This window comes from Magallana gigas, chromosome 6, assembly GCF_963853765.1.
Source record: "Magallana gigas chromosome 6, xbMagGiga1.1, whole genome shotgun sequence".
NCBI classification, from domain to species: domain Eukaryota; kingdom Metazoa; phylum Mollusca; class Bivalvia; order Ostreida; family Ostreidae; genus Magallana; species Magallana gigas.
In genome coordinates, this window is record NC_088858.1 from 31,649,040 (window position 1) to 31,671,540 (window position 22,501).

Sequence of the window (22,501 nt, forward strand, 5' to 3'; positions counted from 1 at the left end):
ATGTATAAGATAGGGAGTGTAATTTGTTCTCCTCTGAAACATGCTTCTGACACAGTATCATTGGAACCCAATGGCCAGTCTCAAAATAATGCATTTGCAAATGGGCAAACTTATAATGAATATCTTTTATAATCAAAATCTTGATATTAATTGATAAATTGGTTTTCCAAAATTACATTCACTTTTCTGCTTTAGACGTAAAGTTGATACTGTGCCAATCATTCACTTGAAAGAAATCATCCCCGAATTGGCCAATACATGGCCAGTAAGGTAATTAAAACTGGCCTTATAATATGTTTTTGATACATGTAATACAAATGGATGGAACTTATTGAACTTGATACAGTTATGGTGCCTTTAATACATGTATTTGTAGAGAATGACTGAAATAATCGGCACATGCAAGCTAGACTATATACCGGCAATCTTTATATGCATCAAAGTCACTCATGGCCAATTGTAACAAAATGCCACAATATAAACAATTCTCAATATAAACCATTCAATGCAAAGTATGGTTTATTTTCAGCCATTTGTGTAATGCATGTAGAGTGTATTAAAAGCAATGGCTGCATGATGATATGGTATTTACTAATCAACAACTACTGCATGATTGAAATGCAATCTTCTGAATGACTTGAATAGATACATGTAAACACGCCCACTCTTAGCATGCTCTATTAGTAAACACCTCATCCACCAAAAAATTTGAAAATAAAAATTCAAAAAACATGATTTGAATAATGCTGAATGTACATATAAGCCAAGTGATATACCAAACCAAACCTATAAGAAACATAATTAATCATAGATTACTAAGCTCACCGAGACGGAGCATCACCCTTATGAGACATCACCTTCATAAAACCACCTTTATCATTTTATATGAAAATCATACTTTATGATCTTGGATATTCATGGATTCTGTTTTGACAAAATATTGTATATCATCTGATAAATTTTTTTATGATAATCATATGTTCATATGTTAATCAATTCAATGATATAAAATTAAATATTGCATCATGTCATATTTATAATATATATCATATAATACAATAAAATACCATAATAAACAATAATGAGATATGATATTGTAACGTATGATATGACATTGTATTGTGTTATACCTTATTGTATTTGATCACATAATACAATATCATAAAATATAATACAATATAGTATTATATTACAATATCATATAACATAATACATCATAACATTGAAACATGATATTATATTGTATAATATAGTATGATATTGTATTAAATGACACTGAAACATATTTGATACATTATATGATGTTATATCATATAATACAATATAATTTGATTCCAACATTGTATCTTATCAAATGATACAATATTATGTGATAAAGTAAAATATTTTAAAATACATTATTATATTATACATATTGTATCATATGACACAATAATATATATTACAATATCATATAATACAATTTCATGTGATATGATAATATATCATATAAACCAATATCATATCATACAATATCGTATGATACAATATAATATAATATTACAATATCATATAATACAATTTCATGTGATATAATTCTATATTACTGAAACCAATATCATATTATAAATATTGTATGATACAATATTATAGAATATACAATATTGTATCATAGGATACAATATAATATTTTGCAATATCTTATGTAATTGTATCATCTGATAAAATAATAAATTAAAAATACAATATAATATTATACAATATTGTATCATAATATACAATACTATACATAACAATATCATGATACAATATCATATCATAAAATATCAAAAAAATTGATACAATATCATATCGTATCGTATAACTTTTTATAATATAACATATGATATCATATTGTATCATATCAAACAATATTGTTTCATATCATACAATACTATATCATAGGAATCATGTTATATCATTAATCAACAAACACATGTATCTATCAATCTGGTTTGAGTGAGGTAGGAGATTTCTTTAGCATCCTTGATAATGGAGATCAGGCTCTGCATCTGAAGCAACCTCTGCGTTTAATTTATAATAAAGTTAAATCAACTATGCAAGCTTTCATCTATAAAACATGTGACCTGTTCCAAAAAACTAAACCTCATCCAGCATCCGAAACCTTTGACTCAGATTCAGCATTCAAGCCCATCAGGTGCATCTGTATTATAAGACGCATCATCCATTCAAGTTTGGTGAAGTTAGGACCTGTAACAACTAAGATTAATTTTTTAGCATCCTTGATAATGGAGATCAAGCTCTGCATCTGAAGCTACCTCTGCGATTCATTCATATTACATGTTAAATCAACTATGCAAGTTTGAAATAGTACTATAATCTATTAAACATGTGACCTGTTCCAAGAACTTAACTTTATCCAGCATCCAAAACCTATGGCTCACACTCAGCATTCAAGCCTGTCAGGTGCATCAGTATCATAAGACGCACCATCCATGGAAGTTTGGTGAAGTAAGGACAAGTAACAACTAAGATATCATCATCAGAGGGCACCTGTTTCAAAAACTTTATTTAACCAGCTCTTAAAACCTTAACCTCCTCCAGCATCCGAATCCTATTGCTCAGATTCAGCATTCAAGCTTATCAGGTGCATCAGTATCATAAGACGCACCATCCATACAAGTTTGGTTAAGTTAGGACCAGTAGTAACTAAGATATAATCATCAGAGGGCACCTGCAACAAAAACTTTAACCAGCTCTAAAAACCTTAACCTCTTCCAGCATCCGAATCCTATTGCTCAGATTCAGCATTCAAGCTTGTCAGGTGCATCAGTATCATAAGACGCATCATCAATACAAGTTTGGTGAAGTTAGGACCAGTAGTAACTTAGATATTGCTATCAATGGGCACCTGCAACAAAAACTTTAACCTGTTCCAAAAACCTTAACCTCCTCCAGCATCCAAAACCTATAGCTCAGATTCAGTACTCAAACCTGTCTGGTGCATCAGTATCATAAGACACACCATCCATGCAAGTTTGGTGAAGTACGGACCAGCAGTAACTAAGATATTGCTATCAAAGGGCACCTGCAACAAAAACTTTAACCTGGTCCAACAACCTTAACCTCCTCCAGCATCTGAAATTTAGGACCCAGATTCAGCATCCAAGTCTTTCAAATCCATAAGTAGGTCCAGATGCATCATCCATGCAAGTTTGGTGAAGACAGGACGAGTAATAGCTTAGATACAGGACCTGCAACAAAAACTTTAACCAGGTCCGGACGCCGACGCCACCGCCGACGCCGACGCCGAGGGTATAGCATAAGCTCTCCTTGACTTCGTCTCGGTGAGCTAAAAAACCACCCATACACCTTAAAACAAACTTACTTTCTTAGTACATGATTGTATTTAGCATTTAAAAACAAAACACTCTTTTGAAGTGAGCTATACAATGTATTACGGTACTTTTATTATTATTCTTGCCCTACCCATAAGGATTATATATTTACTTGCATTCATCAATACTGGTCATAGTAAGGTCACAGGGACAATATTAGGGATGCAAAAATCTCACATATTCTTGCATGCACAAAGATTTGGGTTTTTTTCTTTCTCAAGTATATTTCTCAATTCCATAAGTAAAACCACATGAGGACAGTAACATATACCGGTAGCACCCAGGACAGACAAATAGAATTTTACAGGACTTGCCATGACACATTAAAATTAAACGTCCACATGAATAAGTTCCCGCCCATTTCAAATGTTTTGACTGTAAAGGGTAAAATTGACGAAAGCTGATATTTCTAATCTTGCCAGTTAATGTTCCACAGTCTTAATAAGTAAAACATCCTATGTTACTGTCCCATTTGATTACAAATGTCAAAAAATTATATAATATGTCAATTCAACTCTCATGATCATTGAATTTCATGCACAAACAATTATAATCGAAGTTCGGAAAAAAAAAAGTTGAAATTGAATGCCATCATTCAAACGTATGCTGGTTGCTAATCAAAATACCTTAGTACAGTGTAACAAAGAAAGCAAAGAGGAAAAAAACAAAGAACCTTCCCTCCAGCACTTACCTGATCAAAACTGAGAAGATTCTAAAATATTTTTATGTAATGATAAAATGTAATCACTAAACCATCAAACCTTAAATGTTGTCCAGTACGACAAAACACCATATTTTTATAAAATTTTCTATTTGCAAACTAATACACAAAAAGTTGTTATAAAAATTTGTTTAAAATAAATCTGTTTCTATAGTTACCATATTACTGGCTCTGTCTTTTCTGCGAGGCACTGCTGGGGGTGGTTCTTCTGTGGCTCCACTGCCGCCTGCCCCCGTCCCGAGATCTAGCACCCCGTTCTGTCGTTTGCTGAGTTTTGGCGGGAGTTCTGGCGGCTTGTCGTCTGCTTCCTTTGGCGGTCTAGCACCGGGGACAAGGGTGAGTTCTCTGTCCAATATGGCGTCTAGGTCCGGACCGTGGTCATCAAATCTAGGACTACCATCATCCTCTGGCTTGTCGTCTTTCGGTAACTGTGGCAATGGCTACAGGTTACACAATAACAATTCTTAATTTTGATATGACATATTTAGTCTTTTAATTGTGAGCATTTGAGGCAATTGTCAACAATATAGCTTTACAGTTTAATCATCATGTTCATCAAATTTCTGAATTTTATTCTTATGTGTAGTTAGAAAATGTCCTTGTATGTGACATCAAACAAATCAAATAAGGAGTTTGGATTTGTACAATTTAACTTTTTTTTACAATGAATCTATTTAAAATTATAAGTCCAATTACAGTCCAAATAAATGCAAAAGTAGATGCCAAGTGAATCTAATTCTTTAACACCCCCCCCCCCCAAAAAAAAATCACAGTACCTGTGTACCTACCTTTGGCAGTCTTGGCGGTGGTTTAATCTGTAATGTTGATCTGAAAATAAACCAAAAGTACCAGATGGTTCTCAGAAGTTTGGTAATCTCTCTCCACATCATACAAATATATTTGTTTCCGATCATAAATAAATGTCATGTGATGTCATCAATTTCAAAATGATACATGTATTAAAATTTTGAATTGCTTGCAATACATCCTGCATGCTCATAGATTAATATGACTCATAGCACTGAAGTATATTTTATGCTTATTACATATCTACATGTTTACGATTTATATATATTTAACACAAGTTTATTATGCAATCACAAATTAGATTGAACTGTGCTGGCTGAAACAAACAAGAGTGAATTAGTATTTTAAGTTTAATAGAAAAAGGAACTAATTAATCAAAAAACATTTCCCTCGAGTGGTTCTACACTACTGAAGGTCCATGAACAACTTTTTATTGAATTAACAGATGAAAAAGGATCAATTAAATCAGAACTTAGTTGACTATATTAGTATGTCCAGTAAGGTAGTCACTATTATAATAGTAATACATCCAAAAAAATAAATTTTCCAAAAAATTGACTGGTGGGGCAAAAAAAACAACATTAAATCTTAAGGCCAGTGCAGAAATGTATTACAGTTTTCTGCTGGACTTGAGCAAGATAAATATTGGTGTTTGCAATTTATAGAAAATAAGTTCACTAAATATAATTATCAGAGCTATAAATCTCGCTGAGTATTAAGGGCTCTTCAGATTTATAAACAGCTGACAGGAAATTCACGGAAGTTCCCCCTCACATACAATACATAAACATGCTTGTATGGAGCTATATACATTCCCCGTTTCAGTGGAGGTGATGACATAGAGAGACAAAGGGCAGGTTGTCCTTATCAAGTGTGTATTGATTTCTTTGACTTCCCTCTGTATAATGTGGTCCTTGACAAAAGCAATTGAGTTAAAAGAAAGTTATAGCCCTATTGTTTTTGTGATACAGGCAATAAACAAGGTGATTTAATATGCACATTAAATGCATATTATTTTTTTACTGGCACATCTAAACTGTGGATTCTTGAAAAGAAGATAATTATCACCTCTTTCATACTTCATTTAATATTTAGTTTTAAAATATCGTAAATATTTGTTTAAATCATCCAAAAGTACATGTTCTACACAAAATCATGCATACAGAAGATACACAATGTAAAAAGCTTAAAACTTTCTACAAAAACAGAATTCAGGAAAATCTTGCAACCTGAAACACCCTGTACTATAGATCATTCAATAACTTCACAGATGAATTAGGGTAAAAAGAGTTCTATGTAAGTGACATTCCTTCTAATTGGTTGGTAGTAGTGGGAAGAGTTTATAACAACAGTTTTCATTGGCTTACTGTTCGGACAGTGGAATATCCTCGGCTGGAACTGACATTTGGTTCTCATGGCCCCTAAATAGTTTGTTATTACAAATTTAGAATATTTCTCTCTTATGTAAGTACTAAAAATGTGGCACAATTACATACATTATCATAACAAAACACAAAATTTCAATGTGAATCATTAATGATCACAACTCTCTAATCTATACCATCAAATTTATTAATATCAGAAAATTTATTCACAAGAAAATGAAGCTAAGGAAATACAAAATCTACCCAACATCCAAATTTAACTACCCAATCATGCACCATTCTGGAGATTTCCTTCCCTACCATCATGCTCTGAGTGAATATCTTTTGCTATCAATGTTTCAATTCAATAAAAAGTTTTAAGAAAGAGGGCATATGATATATTCTTTGTGCTGTTGATTTGGAGAAGGGAGGAGGCCAAATCTGTGCAGCATCTCTGAACAACAACAAGAAGCTGTGAATAACTTGAAAACTTTCATATAGTACATGTAAGCCTGAACACATCTCATTGCCAGGGAAACTCTGAAAACATAAAAATCATTAGTTATGAAGAATGAACGAAGAACTCTTAAAACCCCCTTTGAATGCAATGTACCGTTAACAACTTTAAAAAAAAAAAAACAAGAAAAAAAAAATCATAAAAAACTATTTAAGCTGTTTGAAAGAAACAATTATATCTAATATGGGGCATAATTAAGTATCACAGTGCATTTATAGCATCAGTGCTTTAAAAAAAAAATAATATAATATTGAAAAAACTATGACAGGAGAGGTAAATATTGATAATTCTGTACAAAGACAGACAGAAAAGCTACATGGAGGGACTAAAACTATACAAAAAAAGTCATATTCATGTATTGTATTTCCAAGTACAGTATTCCAGTTTGTGGAAGCTTAAAGCAGCAGTGCAGAATATTCTATTAAATAATAATTCTTTGGCTTTCTGGTTACATTTGAATATATATTTATCGTGTGTACACTGCAATTAAGCCTGGTTGTATAAAGTCAAGATGTTATATATAGTGTACAATATAGAATTCCATCCCACAGTTAAAATTAATAGCCACCATTGTGTATATGCCCCCCCTAATCAATCATGCAAATATTCTATTTCAAATTGATTATTAACAATTTTTTTTTATACAGATCTATAAATACTTCTGACATGATTATAATGTTAAAATATTACCAATATCTAAACCTATATACCATCATGCCAATCTTCTATTATAGTAACAGAAAAATTGAGAATATTTTATATTTCTATATCTAGAAGAATGTTCTAAAATGTCATTCCAGTATATACAACAATTATAATTACTGGTAAAATGAACAAAATTTTTTTTTGCATGTGTCTTACTATCAGGTACTTATTATGATTTTTGACAATACTTAATTTCTATAACCCAACCACCATTATTTTGACAGCTTTTCAATGTTTATTCTGAAAAACAGGATTTCAGTCTTCTTGTTATTCTGAATTAACACCATGAATAAAGCTATATGACCTAAAACACATAATTATGGATTAATGAAGCTCCCTTTCCTTAGACTACACAACTGTTACTACAAACTATATTATCAACACGTATTAATCACCCTCCCAAAATTTACATAAATGTCTGCTGATCGACACAGGGGTTAGAGTAAAAAAAAAAAAAATGAAATGGCGTGAGATGATGAAAACACATCAAGGCTACAAACAGATACAAACTAGATCAGCAGGCATGGATGGTTGCTGGGTTTTTTTTACCTCTGAATGAGTTCCTCATTCACAGAATCCAAGAGACCCCTAGATAAAGACAGAGCCAAGCTCATCAGCTTACATTATTGTCTGATTCAATTAAATACTAGTATATACTTGTGTTGTAGGTCACCCTACCAATATGATGTACATATAATAATATGTTGTTGTCCCACATTGACAATTTATTCGTGAAAATGGAATAAAAGAAAACATCCAAGGTTTTCTTAGGGCAAGGAAAAGACAACTTTCATGTTCTTAAGAGTTATTTCCCTTTGTTAATTTCCCATTATACTCTGTAAGATAGCAGTATATATACAATGTACTTTTAAACCTTCAAATATTACTTATTCGGTTTGTTACTGACTGTTTACAGAAATTTATGGGGTCAGTTAAGTCCACAGAAGGCGAGGCTAAGCCGAACCTTCTATGGACTTTACCGATCCCACAAATTTCTGTAAACAGTCAGTAACAAACCTAATAAGTGTTAACTTTTGTTTTGTCGAGGACCTTAAGTTTTATACGTAAAAAAATGTTTGTGCAAAAAATCAGTTCAAATAATGTTACGTCCGCCATGTTGCTGTACGTATAAATTTTGATGCTCGCTGTTGAAAAAAATTTGCAAGGCAATCACATGACGCGTTTCATCCAACTATGTCAAGAAATTCTAGTCTGAGGCAAAACATGTTTTTAAGATTGTGCTATTCTTCTACTGCCATTGAATGGGGCAACTGTGGATAAATTTTTTTATCAATGCATTGCCATAAAAAGAAGAAGTTTGCCTGATTTGCACCAACTGACCCCAGATTTACCACTAACAAAGGGAAATAACTTTTGCCTATTAACTATATAATAATTCTTTTATCCTATACATTAGAACCATTTTAACAAGACCTTGGACTTTTAATAGGATGTAACAATCAATTTCTTGCATCAAAACAAGTTAAATTGACGCTGGTTTCAAGCGAAATCTACATCGAATGCGCTCAAAAGCCAGACAAATCCTGTGGATTTCAAACAGCCATGGCTGAGTGGCCTACAATGAAATAGACAGATCTACGTCACATTGCCGTTTGACACAACTACCTTAAGTCCAAGCTCTTGTTAAAATGGTTCTACCGGTAATTTAGCCTAATACACGTATTTAGTGTCATTTAATGAGTTCACAAAGTTACTATGTTATGTATTAGAACATCAATAATTTTTAATGTTCAAACAATGGCAAGGAATATTAAAAATAAAAATCTATATTAAGTGACCTACAAAAAAGTGTAAAGAATCAAAATCATGACAGTTACATGCAACTTTTAAGACTTTTGAGAAAAAACAGACACATTTTCTTCTAAAAGCAACAAGGCAGAATTATTGACTGAAAGAGTTCATCACTTTTTTTTCAGTAAAAGGGTAATTAAAGCACTTAATAGTGATACTGAAATAATAGTTTTTAAAAGTAGTTTGATAGCATCCACGCATATAGGACAATTCAAACATTAACTTTAAAGGTTAAACTGTAAAATTACATGTAAATAGGGTCCGGTTCATACTTCCTTCTTGGTGACCTGAAGTCAATGAGAAGATCAAATTATAAACTCCTACATTCAGATGAGAGAACTTAAGAGGGCTCAATGGCCGTAGCCATTTTTAGACATATTGATCTCCTTTAGAAGAGATCTATATATAAGAATATGGAAAAATAGCCAAATTTGAAAGGTAAAATGTATAGATTTTTTTCTATACAAAAAAATTGAGAATATTTGCAGGTACATACATATTCATAGTATCATACTGCATTTTATGAACGACAATGTACTAATGATTTCTACCCTTCAACTTAATACATGTACCTCTGATTACCTATAGACTTTTGAAATTTTTATGTTATGATCCAAAGTAAAAAAATCTTTTAATTTTTTTTGCTGGACGAATTATCGGAAAACAGCACCAAAACATGAATAACACATACACTGTACAAGAATATAAATCCCATGCTTGCTACAACTATGAAATCACAAACTATTTTTAAAATGAAAATAAAATAACCTATTACTTCAATTTTATAAATTATGATGAAAACTAAATATGGCAGGTAAATCGTGATACCTGTACCATATACAGTAAACCAACTTTCATTTGCGAGGACTTTATTAAATTTTCATGATTTAATTACTAGAAATAAACTGGTTTGTGGTGACTGATTTTAACGATCAATGACATGATGAAGATTTTCTGGAAAATGATATACCACAGACATTTTAGGGCTGGTTTAAGATGAGAAACATTAGCCGATACGAGGCCTTCTCGAATCTTGCAAAACTTTTTCGCCTGTGAACCTAAAAGTTGGTTTACAGTAAAGAGGCACTACTACCATACTGTGCATTTCTCACTTACATTTAATTTTGCTTACAACAGAAACATTCAAAATTCTACAAGGACTTGCAGACTAAACACTACACAGAAACATCACTGAAACTTTTCATGATAAGAGCATTTAACACGATATGACATATTTTATGTAATGAAAAACTTACATCTCAGACACGGGATCATCTAAATAGGAATGGGCTGTTTTGAAGTCTCCATCCTATAAAAATCATTTTGAAAGTTAATGATTAAAGTTTTCCTGAGAGATGATGAATGACTGCTCTATGATTTTCTTTTTTATTTTCAAATTGATAGAAAGATAATTTGATCTCCACTTTTTCAGTCTAGTATTATTTATCAAAATATTAGCAACAAGTGTAACAGTTTGAATATGCAATGATATAATTATAGCAAGGACAAGAAACCATGACAGAGAGCAAGGCTTGTTGATACAGGCATTCCTCCCATGGACCAGTCAAACTCTATTTTCAATATTTCAAAAGAGATACTTTATATATCAATCAAATAAAATATGGGCCTGTTGACCTTTGTGAACTTACATGCTCTGTTGGGATGTTCACTGTAAAAAGAAGAGAATTTCCAATAAAATATGCTACCGGTATTTATCAAATAAACTCAATGTATTACAATATAAGTGATACTGACAATAATCACATCACACATATGCCCTCACCTTGGAATTCCAAACTATTGTGGGCTGCACTACTTTGTGAAGAGTTCTGTGAAGATATTCTTCTGGGAACATTTTGTAAAACCTAGGAAAATATAAACAATTCAAAAGATTTAAATTTTTTTGTAGAAGACATTGATTCATTATTATGATTTCAGATACAGATTGGGCTGTTTTATTCACTGCAGAGCATTAGTAAAATTCTTCGCTTTGGAATGTACTCACTCCATCATCATCCTCTTGTAAATCAAAATCTCCTGGGGATGTGGGATTGTGTACTCTATCTAACAGCTCTCGAGTGGAATTTCTGGACAAGTGGTCGCTCAGTACAAACGGATGCTGAACAAAAGAGGAAGTAAAAAAAAATAACAATTGTATGCAGATGGTCTAATTGCTTTTAAAATGCTTAAAAAACAGTAGAAGATTTAACTCCTGAAATGAACAGTTAATAAAGACAGTCACTTCACATTTTGTACAAACCTCTAGCAATTTATCTGCAGTGGGTCTCTTTTTCGGGTTTTTTGTGAGCGCAACTTTGATAAAATGCTGAAATACCTGGGACCTGTAGTGATCGATATTTTCATATATTTAAAAAAAAAGAAACATAACATAATCAAATGGAGACCAATTTTATTAGTTTATTATCCTTATAAGGAAGAGTACTCAATAAATACTGTATGAAAAAAGAACAGTTAGAAACTTGGCAATTATACATGTAATTCAGCGTGAAATAAAAGACAGTACCATTTATTCTTGTCCTTTAACTGTGGTGGTTTGAATCCACTTTTGGACATCAGAAATAATGCCCTACGAAAGAAACATAAAAAGAATACTGAACAAAACTTAATACTGGAAATGTCTGGCACTAGTTCACATTTGAAGCATATCTTTTTTTAATTCTATTTTTTATTAACTGTTACAAAAAACATTCTTTTTAACAATTGAGGATTGCAAATACAGTGGGCTATTATAAGACTCAAAATTTATTAAAATAATTTTTTTATCAATCTAACAAGAGGTTTAGAAATGAAATTTCACAATGGAAATGAGATTTAACCTTTCAAAACAATGTAAGTCTATATTACCTCATGGGATGGAGATCAAACATGGGAGGCTGAAGTTCAGCGAACTCTATAGCGGTGATCCCCACCGCCCAGATGTCACACTGCTGGTTGTAGCCCCCCTTCCTCTCCACTGCTGCCACCTCTGGGGCCATCCTGTAAAAATGTTCTCTCATATTATACAGGCTTAACTGTAAACATAAACTGCTGTAAAGCTGTAAACACACTAAAGGTCAAGATCTAGTAAATGAAGGAAGCCTACAGGTATCAGTATATGAAATATGATATATATACTCTTTAATGATGCTTGATAACAATAGTTTACTTACAATGTATTAAGGTATATTTACACTTAATTTTTTTGTATACATGATGAAAAATACTGGTAGTGTTTTCAACTCTCAATTTCACTGAAATATGAAGAAAATCAAATACAAATCCTTTAAGGTTTTTTTTAGTGTTTGATGAATTAAATACATCCAGAATGACCATATCATCTCTTCTTACAAATGATACCAAATTGAATATTTAAGTACCAGTATCCTGAATACTTTTCACGTGAGTTCAAATGGAAGGTCAAGCAAATGTTTTCATTCATATTAATTTCCTTAAAGCCGAGAAAAATATATCAAATAAATTATGATATCACAATGGATCTAGCTCCAAAAAGACACTCTTGCTATTAAAACATATTTAATAGATCTTGAATTTAACTTCAAACACGTACACCTTTATCACATTTTTCTAAAGCTGTAAAAATAAATCGATATGTCACTGTGGTATGAGTGTGTGGGAGTTGTGTTTTTCTTCAAAATTTAAAGATTTTTTTTTTATAAAAAAAACCCCAAAATACCCAAAAAGCAAGTCATGATGCTTGTGGATGGATAAGTTAAATAATGATAACTTCCAAAACGACACTGCTTGTATAGATTGATATGCATTCCTATTTCACTGCCCCTTTTACAACAGATCAGATGCATATACAATGTACATTAAGATTTCTGCAAAATACCTGCAGTGATACCTTTCAACTTTTAAAATGCAGATCAGCCTGGATGAACTCTTGAGATTTTATTGTCCAAACACGAAAATTAAACATGAAAATTAAAACAAAATATGACCGATAATCATGACTTTTAAATATAAATTTTTCTGTTATCCATCCAGTCATGACCAATCAGTGTGAAGTTTGATGACTGTTTTCTTTAGAAAAGACAGAGAATTCGTCACAAATACTAATGGATTTTAAAATCTCGCTTTTATTTTCTGGACAGATATTTTGAATTATGATAAACATTCGGCTTTAACGATTTTATATTCTTGCGATTAGATGCGAAACCGTTTAGTCGCAAAATTAAGTATTCGTAAAAAAGAAATCTACAGTATACATGTACAAGTTAGTCACACTTGTTATTTGACAGTATAAAGTCACTGACAATCTGAAATATAGTCTATGATTTGTTGAATTCATAGTAGAGAGAGCCACCTTACCAGTATGGTGTACCAATAAATGACTTTCGTTTGCACATGGTTTGAGTTATCTGAGCAGATACACCAAAATCAGCTGTAAAAAAATGGTGGTAAGAATACATTAGAAATTTAATTTTAGAAGCCTACACATAATTGTGAATTGCATTCAAATATACATGTATTTAGAAAAATGAGCAAAATAATAGATGCATATGAACACTGACCTAATTTAATGTCCCCTTCATCTGTCAACAAAATATTGGCACCCTGTAAAATAAGGTACAGGAATACAGGAAGGTAAAACTAAAATTATCACAGATATATCAGTACAATGTATGTGTTATCAATGATATACCCATTTACAAACAAATAAAATATGATATATCATAAGTGAGTTTACTTAAACACTGAATGCTTAATTTTGTATGTCGTCGGTCCTATAACACACTAAGATGTACAGACAAATTAAATACTGTGCATCAACACGGTATGATAATGTTACATTCAATGCTTATATCTAGATTCATTATTTTCCATATGTAAATATCAAATTTGTTTTTGAAGTTTGAACGTTTCATTTAATCTTACAAAAATATATTCAAAACGCGTGATGACTTTTTATATTTGTACTCATGCGCCATGAATAAGCTAACTTAAAGTGTTATTGTAATTAACAACATACCCCCTCCCCCAAATTATATATATATACCTGGTAATTATAGGAAAATTATAACAATAAAAAAGAGGAAATTTAAAAACTGACATTTTCATATATACCAGTGTCACATTGCACTCATTACAAACTCTCAAACTCCCAACATGTATATGTATATATATCACAACCGACTTCCTATATATTGTTAAAACCAATTCAACTCGATCAGTATATGTTACACATTTGGCTGAATCATTATTAAAATTTAATAGCATTAAAGTCCTACAATTCAATTTTGAATACTTATTATTACAATCAATAATATAATTCCAAATACATTTAACATAATATATAATTCCAAATATTTCCTTGTTGTTGTGAAACCAATATAGACAGTTCACAATTATTTTTAATATACCAGTATGTCTTTACATACTGTTTTTCCTTATTTTGAATGTAAGTAAACCTGGCCCAATGCCTGCATTTACTGACGAGAACAATAAAATTAACTGAAAACAGGAAGTCATGTGTGCACACCTGGATAGAATCAACAGGTAACCTGACTCCATTGACCCATTTACACACAATGTAATCTAGTACTTTAGTAGTTTAACCCCACCTTGATATCTCGATGCATCTTTCCTCTGTTGTGTAGATACATCAGTCCTTTCAGAGTCTCTCGGCAAATAAAGCCTATCTGGGGCTCTGTCAGTGGCCCAGTTACTGAAAATGAAAATGTTTAAATTGAACTAGAATTGAGAGAGAGAGAGAGAGAGAGAGAGAGAGAGAGAGAGAGAGAGAGAGAGAGAGAGAGAGAGAGAGAGAGAGAGAGTCTAAGAGACTCTTATATATATTTAAATGTTTAGAGTAGCTCCTCAACTTCCGAATGTTAGCATGCTTCAAATGACCACACGTTCATTTAATGGGCTTTACAGGGCAAGGGTAAAACAAAGGGTCATGACCCCTTAAAGCAAGGTCTTACTGTGATAGATATCCTGCATTGAGCCTCCCCCGCAGTATTCCATGGCAATCCATAGTTTGTCCCTCCTGTAAAGCAATCAAACCACAAAACTTACAATACTATCCTATACACAGTGTGTTTCATTGTGTTTATTTACATAATTGTATGATCTTCTTGTTGCCCAATAGGGAGCCCCTAATTGGTTTAATAAATGAATAAAAATGATTGAAATTGAATTATAAAATTGTGGAGCTAGAAACACCTCATAACACACGACTTTATAATATACAGTCTACATAGATTATTTCATACTTGAAAGAAAAAAAATCTAAAAACTTACAATCGTAAATACTGGTGGGCATTGGAAGATACTGTCTTTTTGTTTTTGTTTTATTTATATGTAAATTTTAAAGATTTCATGTCTAAAAATGCAAATTTCAGCTGTGATCATACATAATTTAGTTTAAATTACAGATTTAACACAAAAATAAACAACAAAATCTACGGATGGTTCAAGTACCTCAAGTAGCTTCCAAAATAAGCCACAATGTTTGAATGCTTGCAGTCTTTCATCATGACAATTTCCTGTTGTATGATGGCAAAGTCATCACCTGATAAGTAAATATAAACCTGAAGCTATATTTGCTAACAAAATTCATTTAAAATACTTTTCTTTCCTTGATAATACATGTAGTAAAAGATCAAAGCGATAACAATAATCTGCAATAGATAGTATTGCATGGTTGTATAACAAGAGGCCCAGGGGCCACATCGCTCACCTGAGCAACAATTGCCTTAATTCTGATCAAATTAGCATTACAGTATCAAAATATCTTGACAACTAAGTACAGTAGATCTTGCTAAAAAAAATAGAAAATCTGTCAATTTTTATCCACCTCTTTTTTTGGGTAAATACCAAGCCCCTTTTGTTGTTGTACCTGTAAGAAGATTTTTCTCTATTCCAATTTACCCCCCCCCCCCCTCCATTTCGTGGCCCCCCCCCCCCTTTTCTCTAGGGAATCATGGTTTCATCAAACTTAAATCTGTATAACCTGTGCTTTCACACTAAGTACTGAGTTTTGGACCGAAAACTTTCCCAGAATATTTTTAAAGATTTTCTCTATATATTCCTATGTAAAAATTCAAACTGCCGTCACGGCCCAGCCCTATCACTAGGGACTGTGATTTTGCAAACTTGAATTTACACTATCCGAGGATGCCTCTACACAAGTTTAGGCTTTTCTGGCCAAATAGTCTTTAAAAAGAAGATATTAAAGATTTTCTCTATATATTCCTATGTAAAAATTCATCCCCCATTGTGGCCTCACCATACCCCATGACTATTATTTAAACAAACTTGAATCTTTACGATCTTGGGATGCTTCCACTTAAATTTGGGCTTTCCTGGCCTTATAGTTTTGAGAAGAAGATTTTTAAAGATTTTCTCTATATATAAAAATTTATCCCCCATTGTGGCCCCGCCCTACCCCCAGGGACCATGATTTGAACAAACTTAAATCTACATTATCTGAGGATGGTTACAATTTGAGCTTTCTTGGCCATAAAGTTTTGAAAAGAATTTTTTTTAAAGATTTTCTCTATATATTCCTATATAAAAATTTATCCCCTAATTGTGGCCCCACCCTACCCCTGGGGACCATGATTTGAACAAACTTGAATCTACACTATCTGAGGATGCTTCCACTCAAATTTAAGCTTTTCTGGCCTTATAGTTTTTGAGAAGAAGATTTTTAAAAAAAATTTCGATATATTCCTATGTAAAACATGACCCCCCTCTTGTGGCCCCACCCTACCCCCGGGGACCATAATTTGAACAAACTTGAATCTACACTACCTGAGGATGCTTCCATTTTAATTTGAGCTTTTCTGGCCTGATAGTTTTTTAGAAGAAGATTTTTAAAGATTTTGTCTATATATTTCTATGTAAAACTTGATCCCCTAATTGTGGCCCCACCCTACCCCTGGGGACCATGATTTGAACAAACTTGAATCTACACTATCTGAGGATGCTTCCACTCAAATTTAAGCTTTTCTGACCTTATAGTTTTTGAGAAGAAGATTTTTAAAAAAAAATTCTGTATATTCCTATGTAAAACATGACCCCCCCTCTTGTGGCCCCACCCTACCCCCGGGGTCCATAATTTGAACAAACTTGAATCTACACTACCTGAGGATGCTTCCATTTTAATTTGAGCTTTTCTGGCCTGATAGTTTTTTAGAAGAAGATTTTTAAAGATTTTGTCTATATATTTCTATGTAAAACTTGATCCCCTAATTGTGGCCCCACCCTAGCCCCGGAGACCATGATTTGAACAAACTTGAATCTACACTACCTTAGGAAGCTTCCACTTTGATTTGAGCTTCTCTGGCCTAATAATGTTTTAGAAGAAGATTTTTAAAGATTTTCTCTATATATTCCTATGTAAAACTTGATCCCCCCATTGAGGCCCCATCCTACCCCCGGGGACCATGATTTGAACAAACTTGAATCTACACTATCTGAGGAGGCTCCCATTTTAATTTGAGCTTTTCTGGCCTTATAGTTTTTTAGAAGAAGATTTTTAAGGATTTTGTCTATATATTTCTATGTAAAACTTGATCCCCCCATTGTGGCCCCTCCCTACCCCTGGGGACCATAATTTGAACAAACTTGAATCTACACTACCTGAGGATGCCGCCACACAAGTTTGAGCTTTTCAGGCCGAATAGTTTTTGAGAAGAAGATTTTTAAAAAAAAATTCTGTATATTCCTATGTAAAACATGACCCCCCTCTTGTGGCCCCACCCTACCCCCGGGGTCCATAATTTGAACAAACTTGAATCTACACTACCTGAGGATACTTCCATTTTAATTTGAGCTTTTCTGGCCTGATAGTTTTTTAGAAGAAGATTTTTAAAGATTTTGTCTATATATTTCTATGTAAAACTCGATCCCCTAATTGTGGCCCCACCCTAGCCCCGGAGACCATGATTTGAACAAACTTGAATCTACACTACCTGAGGAAGCTTCCACTTTTATTTGAGCTTTTCTGGCCTAATAATTTTTTAGAAGAAGATTTTTTAAGATTTTCTCTATATATTCCTATATAAAACTTGATCCCCCCCATTGTGGCCCCACCCTACCCCTGGGGATCATGATTTGAACAAACTTGAATCTACACTACCTGAGGAAGCTTCCACTTTGATTTGAGCTTCTCTGGCCTAATAATGTTTTAGAAGAAGATTTTTAAAGATTTTCTCTATATATTCCTATGTAAAACTTGATCCCCCCATTGAGGCCCCACCCTACCCTCGGGGACCATGATTTGAACAAACTTGAATCTACACTATCTGAGGAGGCTCCCATTTTAATTTGAGCTTTTCTGGCCTGATAGTTTTTTAGAAGAAGATTTTTAAGGATTTTGTCTATATATTTCTATGTAAAACTTGATCCCCCCATTGTGGCCCCTCCCTACCCCTGGGGACCATAATTTGAACAAACTTGAATCTACACTACCTGAGGATGCCGCCACACAAGTTTGAGCTTTTCAGGCCGAATAGTTTTTGAGAAGAAGATTTTTGAAAAATACCAACAAATTTTCAATAATTCTCAATTATCTCCCCTTTAAAGAGGGCGTGGCCCTTCATTTGAACAAACTTGAATCCCCTTTACCTAGTGGTGCTTTGTGCCAAATTTGGTTGAAATCTGCCCAGTGGTTCTTGAGAAGAAGATGAAAATGTGAAAAGTTTACAACGCCAACGCCAACGCCGACAACGACAACGACAACGACAACGACGACAGACAACGGACAAATTGTGATCAGAAAAGCTCACTTGAGCCTTTGGCTCAGGTGAGCTAAAAACAGTCAATTCAAGGGGAATAGTTCACATACCTGGCTCCAATTTGATGACTTTGATTGCTGCTAGCTCACCAGTGCTAAAGTTTCTGGCCTACAAACAGTTCAAAGTACATGTATATTATACCTTATACATGTTGTATATATACATTTTTACATATCTGACTCCTGTTCTGATGATTTTAAAAATTAATTAATATCTCCCCCCACATTTACTCGGTATTGATTCCTGACATCTCTCTCTCTCTCTCTCTCTCTCTCTCTCTCTCTCTCTCTCTCTCTCTCTTGTAAACACTTCTCAAGTTTTAACCACAAGTCAAATCTATTTCATAGAAACAAAACAAAGCCTATATACCAGACGTTTTTTCTTTTAAAATATCATACGTTCTTTCAAGTACCCGTACATGTACTGTAATTCTTTATACTTCAATTATACATAATTAATTAGCATCTGCTCCTCTCAAAGGTTTGATAACTCTTAATGCTGAGAATGGTTTGCTTATCACAAGTCGTTTCTAAAAATTTCTTATAGTCTATATCTCTATGATGTGATCCCACTTAGCAATAACGTTGGTAAGGTTGAAAATGTCAAAGTTAAAGATATTAGGGTACTTGGGTACTTTTTATCTCTGGATAAAATTTATCTTGTGACTGGATAAACTCAACATAGTTTAATGGATGTATGAAAAATCTCTTCACTTTTTCAAAACAATATTCTTGAAACAATGAAATGTCATCTTGAAACTTCTTTGAACAAAATGAATTTGTAAATTCAGGTATACATATCATGTATTTAAATATAATATATATACTGGTACATGTAATTTGAAGTGTTTTTAGCTACAGTTAGGTTTTCAAAAAGGAAAGGTTAAACTCACAAAAAAACAACACTTAAGCACACACAGTGTATCATAAAAAAAAGACCTTTTTGTTCATACAAAAAACTGCACTTCCTGCTGAAAAAAGGATCAAAAGATATTTAGAATTTAAACTCTCACTCTCTGTAGCTTCTTTATAAGTTATTAACAAACATTGTGTGTGCTTAATTACAACTCTAAACTATGCATCCATTACTTTGGCAGACATGTTTTTAAAGGACCCTTTGTCAAATTTTGATTTCCAAAATGTTCTGTAAATTGGAAAGCCTAATATGAGCCTGTTCCTGTATCTGTTGTTCACAATTTTTACTTGTGAGAATTACTTAAAGACTTTTTTCCCAACCATAGCTGTGATTACTAAATTGTGAGTACAACCACTGTACTTTCATGTCTTGTCTTCTTCTTATACACAGGCAACTATCTTGCATGTATTTTACATGAAAAGAGCACTAAACTGGATTTACTCTGAAAATAATTTAATTATTGTAGCAATATAAATTTCATTGCATTTGACATCTATATTTTGCATCATCTGGCAGATAAGCACAACAAATTTCATAAAACTTTTATGTGAGAAAATTTTCACACTATAGTAACGTCAAAGTCCTTTTCACATAAAATTGACTGCCGTATCTGCTGCAAATTCTAAAAGATGCATTACAAGGACTGACAATAAAAATATTACGGACTTATTAAGGTAAAGGGGAAAAGGTGCCAGAAAATTACAAATTCTAGGACACTTAAAAATCAAGGGGTAGTGTACAGTTATAGAAAATGTGAGACAATGTTAAACAACTCATGTAATGAACAATATTAATAAATTCACACAGTGGAAGTTAATGCTGATCAATACATCTGATCAATATGAGGTGAATTTATCTAAAATTAAAAAGAGGTATTGTCTCTTAATTTGATTGAAAACCATTTGAAATTTTCTATAATACAATTAAATACTGCATTCTCTTTTCATAGTTGCATATTTTCTTCTTCTTACAAAAATGTATTATTCGGAATTAGAAATAACTTGAAATAATTGTTCTGATGACAAAGACAATTATCTTTAAACTATTTTAGAGATTTTTCAAAAGATAAACAAATAATTCATCAATTGTCTAACACAATGAAAAGAGATGTTATTTTGACAGTTGAGGATCGTCACCTTGTAAACATCACCATAGGTGCCACTCCCAACTCGTTGAATGAGCTCAAAGTCATCTTGTGGGTTTCTTCTTAAAATACCCGAATCTAAAGACGGGTTGTGCGCCATCTGCACCTCAAAGAAGTCTCACAATTCTACACGCTTTTGAAATAAAAATTCTCTTCCATGACTGTTATCACTCATTAATACTACTTCCGGTTTGATGGACTGGTTCACATTTCAGCAACAGAACCAGACAATGTAGGTTTCCGATCCCGATTAATGAAATGATATGAAAAGGGAGGGGTGTTTAAAAGATGTTTTTAGATACATATGTAAATGTAAAGAAGTTTATCAAATATGGGCATGAATATTACGAAACTTATTTTATGATTGATGGAGAAAAATGTTGTTCATCACGACAATAAGTAACTATGATAAGGAAATAATGCTTTTAGTTGTTGAACTTTGATGTTTCATATACCATGTATACCCAGTGCTTTCAATTTTTAAAATGATCTACACTCATGTAAATTAATTTTTCAAAACCATATTATAAAAAAAAACAACCAAACTTACACTTTATTCCAATAATATTCCGATTGACGAGAGTATTTGGTCGATATGTTCACATAAATATACCACGATTGATAAAGTTGTGGAGTTTTATTAAAATATTAAGTTGATTTTTAAACTCATCTCATCTTGCTTCGAAGCCTTCGTCGTTATTTTATTACATCTTAAAAATGGTTGGTTACATTTTTATATCTTTTTAAGGACACGCGCATATCAGTAAGAATCAAAATTATATAGCACTATGCAGATCTTTGAAAATTCCAGTAAAAAGGATAAATTTATAAAGAAAATTTAAAAAAAAAAATGAAAAAAAAATAAAAAAGATAAATAAATAGATGAATAAGTACATTGTAAATAAATGAATAAATATGGCATGCGAATATATATATATATATATAATACATGTATATATATATATAATTATATATCAGAATATCACTCTTTATCTGTGATATCATTTGATAAACCAGTGGACGCAAAATCATCATCCTCAAGTCATATTATCATCATTTCTACCAATTTATTATAAACTACCCGTTGAACTATAGAAACAACTGTAAATGGATAGAAAAGTGAAGAATATACATCCTTTTAAGAGCTGAAAGTACGTGATCTACGGATCGCCTACGAAAAGAAAAATTCTGATGACACATCACTAGAAAGTCGGATTTATCATTAAAATTGTATAGAGTGTCCTATTATTTTTTTATTAAAGAATATAGATCGACGATTAGGCATCTTTCGCTATAGACTCAAGAGTTTTCTCTGTTCTCCGTTTATGGCATGATTGAAAATTTTTGCTTAGCAAAGATGTTTATGTGG

The 22,501-nt window shown here is 32.4% G+C and overlaps 1 protein-coding gene across 9 annotated transcripts in view; it reads right to left on the bottom strand.

The window, feature by feature from the left end:
- Positions 1–21,341, bottom strand: part of LOC105341571 (mitogen-activated protein kinase kinase kinase kinase 3) — a 33,940-nt gene extending 12,599 nt beyond the window's left edge. The window contains exons 1-20 of one of the 9 annotated variants that reach the window (XM_034467760.2): positions 21,125–21,341; positions 19,124–19,181; positions 15,751–15,841; positions 15,252–15,316; positions 14,889–14,992; positions 13,839–13,881; positions 13,636–13,708; positions 12,169–12,300; positions 11,828–11,890; positions 11,564–11,645; positions 11,309–11,422; positions 11,087–11,168; positions 10,953–10,972; positions 10,560–10,612; positions 9,552–9,590; positions 8,041–8,079; positions 6,273–6,326; positions 4,887–4,926; positions 4,257–4,538; positions 4,069–4,089 (exon numbers count right to left, since the gene is read on the bottom strand). In XM_034467760.2, coding sequence (XP_034323651.2) covers positions 4,069–4,089; positions 4,257–4,538; positions 4,887–4,926; positions 6,273–6,326; positions 8,041–8,079; positions 9,552–9,590; positions 10,560–10,612; positions 10,953–10,972; positions 11,087–11,168; positions 11,309–11,422; positions 11,564–11,645; positions 11,828–11,890; positions 12,169–12,300; positions 13,636–13,708; positions 13,839–13,881; positions 14,889–14,992; positions 15,252–15,316; positions 15,751–15,841; positions 19,124–19,181; positions 21,125–21,232 — 1,563 coding nt within the window. In that variant the 5' untranslated portion in view covers positions 21,233–21,341. The remainder of the gene's footprint in view (positions 1–4,068; positions 4,090–4,256; positions 4,539–4,886; positions 4,927–6,272; positions 6,327–8,040; positions 8,080–9,551; positions 9,591–10,559; positions 10,613–10,952; positions 10,973–11,086; positions 11,169–11,308; positions 11,423–11,563; positions 11,646–11,827; positions 11,891–12,168; positions 12,301–13,635; positions 13,709–13,838; positions 13,882–14,888; positions 14,993–15,251; positions 15,317–15,750; positions 15,842–19,123; positions 19,182–21,124) is intronic. The other 8 variants (XM_034467764.2, XM_034467761.2, XM_034467762.2 and 5 more) reach the window with 8 other exon arrangements.
- Positions 21,342–22,501: the final 1,160 nt, after the last annotated feature.